The 4,424-nt window shown below is 38.1% G+C and overlaps 1 protein-coding gene across 1 annotated transcript; it reads left to right on the top strand.

Annotated features, from left to right (window-relative positions):
* Positions 1-496: 496 nt before the first annotated feature.
* LOC139848701 (uncharacterized) lies at positions 497-1,653 on the top strand. The gene is made up of 3 exons (XM_071838407.1): positions 497-1,035; positions 1,198-1,427; positions 1,523-1,653. The coding sequence occupies exons 1-3, from the start codon at positions 497-499 to the stop codon at positions 1,651-1,653; spliced, it is 900 nt and encodes a 299-aa protein (XP_071694508.1).
* Positions 1,654-4,424: the final 2,771 nt, after the last annotated feature.

Raw genomic sequence — 4,424 nt, 5'->3', positions numbered from 1 at the left:
AACGTTTTGAATAAAACAACTGAACTTTTGTAATCCACATTGATATACGGATTATGTGTAATAATAAAACTATGAACTCACCAGCCTTTGTGTTGACACTTGAAGCATGTTTATTCTCAGGATTCTAGAAGTCTTCCGCTGTTTGCTTATACGTGATACAAGATATGTGCTTGGAGTCATACATGCTATATACAAGAAACTTGCATTCACCAAACCATTACCATGTATCTTATTTTGACTGTATTGTCAACAGATGTATTATTGTAAACCATTTAAATGGTGATTGTCTATACGTAGAAATCATCAGATGTTAAAAACCTGGAATTTATATATTCATTTATGAAATACCTTTTCAAACGAATACAATGTTACAAAATGTATCACATAGAGGTCAAATACCTCGCAATGAAATCAATGAATGACGTGTTCGTCCATATGGATTTGGAGCGATCGTCACACTACCTGGACCTGTTCCACCCAACACAGACTATTGGTCATGGACTTGGTTCTGCAGAGGCGGGTTACTAGGTGCGTGAGACCCGCCCAACCTAGGATACTATGGAAGAATCTGAATGAAGTGAAAGCCGAAACTTTTAAAGCTTCGGTTTTGGAAAGAGTTGAGGCAGGAGTGGATACTGTTACTCATGGTGACACAGATCAGATGTGGAATAGTTTGGCAGCCACTATTAGAGATGTAGCCAAGGAAGCCTTAGGTGTGGCAGTAGGGACATCGAGAGGACATAAGTCATTTAGAGAATCTTGGTGGATTAGTGACGAGGTTCAAACCAAAGTCGCGCTTAAGCAACTGAGGTTTAGGGAGCTCATTACTTGCCGGGAGGGGACACGTGATGATAGAACTAGGGCAAAAGAGAGATATAGAGAAGCCAAAACAGAAGCTAAGAAGGCTGTTGCACGAGCAAAAGATAAGGCGTATGAAAATTTGTATAAGAAACTAGACTCTAAAGAAGGAGCAAATGATATCTACAGGATTGCAAAAGCCAGGGAGCGTAGGAGGAGGGATATAGATAACATCAAGTTTATCAAAGATGAAGCCGGTCAAACCATAGTGAAGGAAGACGAAATTAGGAAAAGATGGGAAGAGTATTTCTCATCTCTTTTCATTGGTGGAGGTCCCGGGCGCTAGGAGGATCCACGGGATTTGGGTATAGGACAATTCCAAAACAACAATTTATGTAGGAGGATCAGTCAGGATGAAGTAAGATCGGCACTACGAAAGATGGGAAGAAACAAAGCTGTTGGACTAGACCAGATCCCAATAGAGGCGTGGAGGTGCCTTGGCGAAGATGGTGTTAGGTGGTTGACGTGTCTTTTCAATAAGACGCTTAGAAGTTATAAAATGCCTACGGAATGGAGACTCAGCGAGATTATCCCAATCTACAAAAATAAAGGGGATGCCCAAATCTGCGGTAACTATAGAGGCATAAAATTACTTAGCCATACTATGAAGCTTTGGGAGAGAGTGATTGAGACTAGACTTCGACGTGAAACCTTTGTTTCGGAGAACCAATTTGGTTTTATGCCGGGGCGCTCTTCGATGGAGGCAATTCATATTATAAGAAGCGTTATGGAAAAGTATATGGAAAGGCAAAAGAGCCTAGAGATGGTCTTTTTAAACTTAGAAAAGGCCTATGATTGCGTACCGCGAAAGTTGATCTGGAAGACCCTTAATGTTAGATGTATCCCAAGTAGATATATTAGAGCTATTATGGATATGTACGAAGGGGCAAAGTCTTGCGTTCGGACGCCTGTGGGAAACACAGAGTACTTCCCGATTGAAGTAGGCCTACACCAGGGATCTGCCCTTAGCCCTTTCCTTTTCGCTTTGATCCTCGACGAGCTGTCTCGAGGAATACAAGAGAACATCCCTTGGTGTCTTATTTTTGCCGATGATATTGTGCTTGTAGCGGAATCCAAGGATGAACTTAATAGAAGACTCGAACTATGGAGAGAGGCCTTAGAACAAAATGGGTTACGAATCGGTAGACAAAAGACGGAATATCTCAGTTGTGATTTTGTCAGGACGGAGGATGAACATAATGTTGGAGTGAATATCAACATCGGGGACCAGACCTTGCACCTTCAAGATTCATTTAGATATCTAGGCTCGGTCCTCCACAAATCGGGTAGGATCGACGAGGACGTGACCCATCGTATTATGGTTGGCTGGTTGAAGTGGAGAGCAGCGAAAGGGGTTTTGTGCGACAAGAAGATACCGCTCAAATTGAAAGGGAAATTCTTCAAGGTGGCAATTAGACCTGCCATGTTGTACGGATCAGAATGTTGGCCAATGACAAAGGCCCAAGAGAGAAGGATGGAGGTGGCAGAAATGAGGATGCTTAGGTGGACGTGTGGTAAAATCATGCTAGATATGATTCCAAATGGTGTGTTTAGGGATAACCTTGGAGTGAGTAGCATCATTGTCAAGCTAAGGGAAGAACGGCTTCGATGGTTTGGACATGTGATGAGGAGACCCGGTTAGAAGAGTCGAGGCACTCACGGTCGACGGCGTAAGGAGGAGAGGTAGACCTACTCGTAGGTGGATGGATAGAATAAGGCTCGACATGAGGGAGCTTTTGTTGACTGAGGACATGACTTCTGATAGAAATGCGTGGAGGGCTAGAATAAGAATAGTCGAGTAGGGTTGCATCATCATCATCATCATCATCATCATCATCATCATCATCATCAATAATTGTATTATTATTATTTTTACTATTGTTATTATTATTATTATTATTTATTATTATTTATTATTATTTATTATTATTTATTATTATTATTATTTTTTTTAGTGCTATAATTATTATTAGGATTATGATTTTTATCATGTATATGTTTATTATTATTATTGTTAGTATTATTATTATTAAGATTAAGATCACGATTAGTGTTATTATTATTATTAGTATTTGTATTAGTATTAGTATTATTATTATCGCTATTACTATTAGTATTAGTTGTAGTAATTTGATATTATTAATATTACTATTATTTTTATTTACTATCTCTTACTATTATTAATTTTTGTAGTATCTGTATTATTATTATTAGCATTATTATTATTTTTATTAGCATTATTATTATTATTATTATTATTATTATTATTATTATTATTATATTACTACTACCTCTACTATAGTACTCTTATTATTATTATTATTACTCCTTACCGTCTCTTCTTTTACTATTACTGTTACTATTACTATTACTATTACTATTACTATTACTACTACTATTACTACTACTACTACTATTTGGCTCTATTTTTGGGCCAACAACAAGCGTCGATTTATTGGCGTCTTGACTGCCGTTTAGAGCCTAAAGTGAATCCCAGGCTGGTTTTAAAACCCATGAAAATTTGATTCTACCATTTTCATGGCGTCTCAATTTTATTTTTATTTTTATTTTTATTTCTATTTTAATTTTTTTATACTAAAAAAAAAAAACTTTTTACTCATTGGCCGGAGGTTCACTCGGAAGCAATCTCTTTATTCGTCAAATAGAGAGAGGGATGACTTTCTCTACTTTCTGGGTAGAGAAAGGACTTGTTTCTATTCTCGGATAGGGGAAGGATTGTCTACATCTCACCTCCACATACACCACTCATTGTGTTATTGGGTTTTGTTGTTGTTGTTGTAAACTAGAAAAATGAGCCCGCGCGATGCCGCGGGGCCTTTGGGTTGCGTATTTATAGTTAACAGAGCGTGTTATAGGTGTGTATATGTATTGAATATAGTCCGAGGTATTGAACGTTTTTTTTTTAGTGTCCGTTTCGCGTATAGTTAGTCCCGTTGTGTTCGTAGGATTTTTTTGAGTTGAACGGTGGGCTCGGAAAAATTTAACCCGCATCGAGCGAAAAGATAGGGCCCGTTAAAAATTCGGGTGGAGTTAGTTTTTTTTATTTTAATAAAATTGTATAGTTACACTTTTTACCCCCAAGAAAAAGTAAGTTTGAGGGGTTCTTGTGTAAATTGAGGTAAAGATGAGGGACCGGATGTAGTGTGAGCGCAAACACAAAACTACATTACAAATACATGGAAACTACAAGATATTGGGTGGCTATTAGTATATGTAGGTAATATAGCAATTGTCCACTGGACAACATGGTACAAGCAAAAAAACGTTACTGAATTTGCCGGCTTACGGCGGACTCAACGGTCGAAAGAGGCGTTGGTGGGTCCGGTCGACACATGATAATTGCCCCTATTACACCAACATTTGAGCTGTGTTGTGATATCTACCGCTATGTGGACCCCACTCTTTTATATTCTTCCCACTCACTCACAGACTGTTTCATACCCAAAAAAAACCCCTTTAAAACCCACCCACCTCATCACACATTTTCCTCACTTATTTCCCAATTCCAATTCCATTTTCTTTCTTTTGGTTTAATTTGATAATTT

This window comes from Rutidosis leptorrhynchoides, chromosome 5 (assembly GCF_046630445.1).
Source record: "Rutidosis leptorrhynchoides isolate AG116_Rl617_1_P2 chromosome 5, CSIRO_AGI_Rlap_v1, whole genome shotgun sequence".
In the NCBI taxonomy this organism is placed as follows: Eukaryota; Viridiplantae; Streptophyta; class Magnoliopsida; order Asterales; family Asteraceae; genus Rutidosis; species Rutidosis leptorrhynchoides.
The sequence above is the reverse complement of the archived record's forward strand: the minus strand, read 5'-3'. Positions and strand labels throughout refer to the sequence as shown.

Excerpts from the sequence above, each read along its gene's own strand:
- LOC139848701 (XM_071838407.1), top strand. The coding sequence starts at position 497 with ATGGACTTGGTTCTGCAGAGGCGGGTTACTAGGTGCGTGAGACCCGCC. Across the intron at positions 1,036-1,197 it reads AGGGATATAGATAACATCAA|GAGGATCAGTCAGGATGAAG; the intron begins GTTTATCAAAGA and ends CAATTTATGTAG. Across the intron at positions 1,428-1,522 it reads AGGGGATGCCCAAATCTGCG|AACCAATTTGGTTTTATGCC; the intron begins GTAACTATAGAG and ends TTTGTTTCGGAG.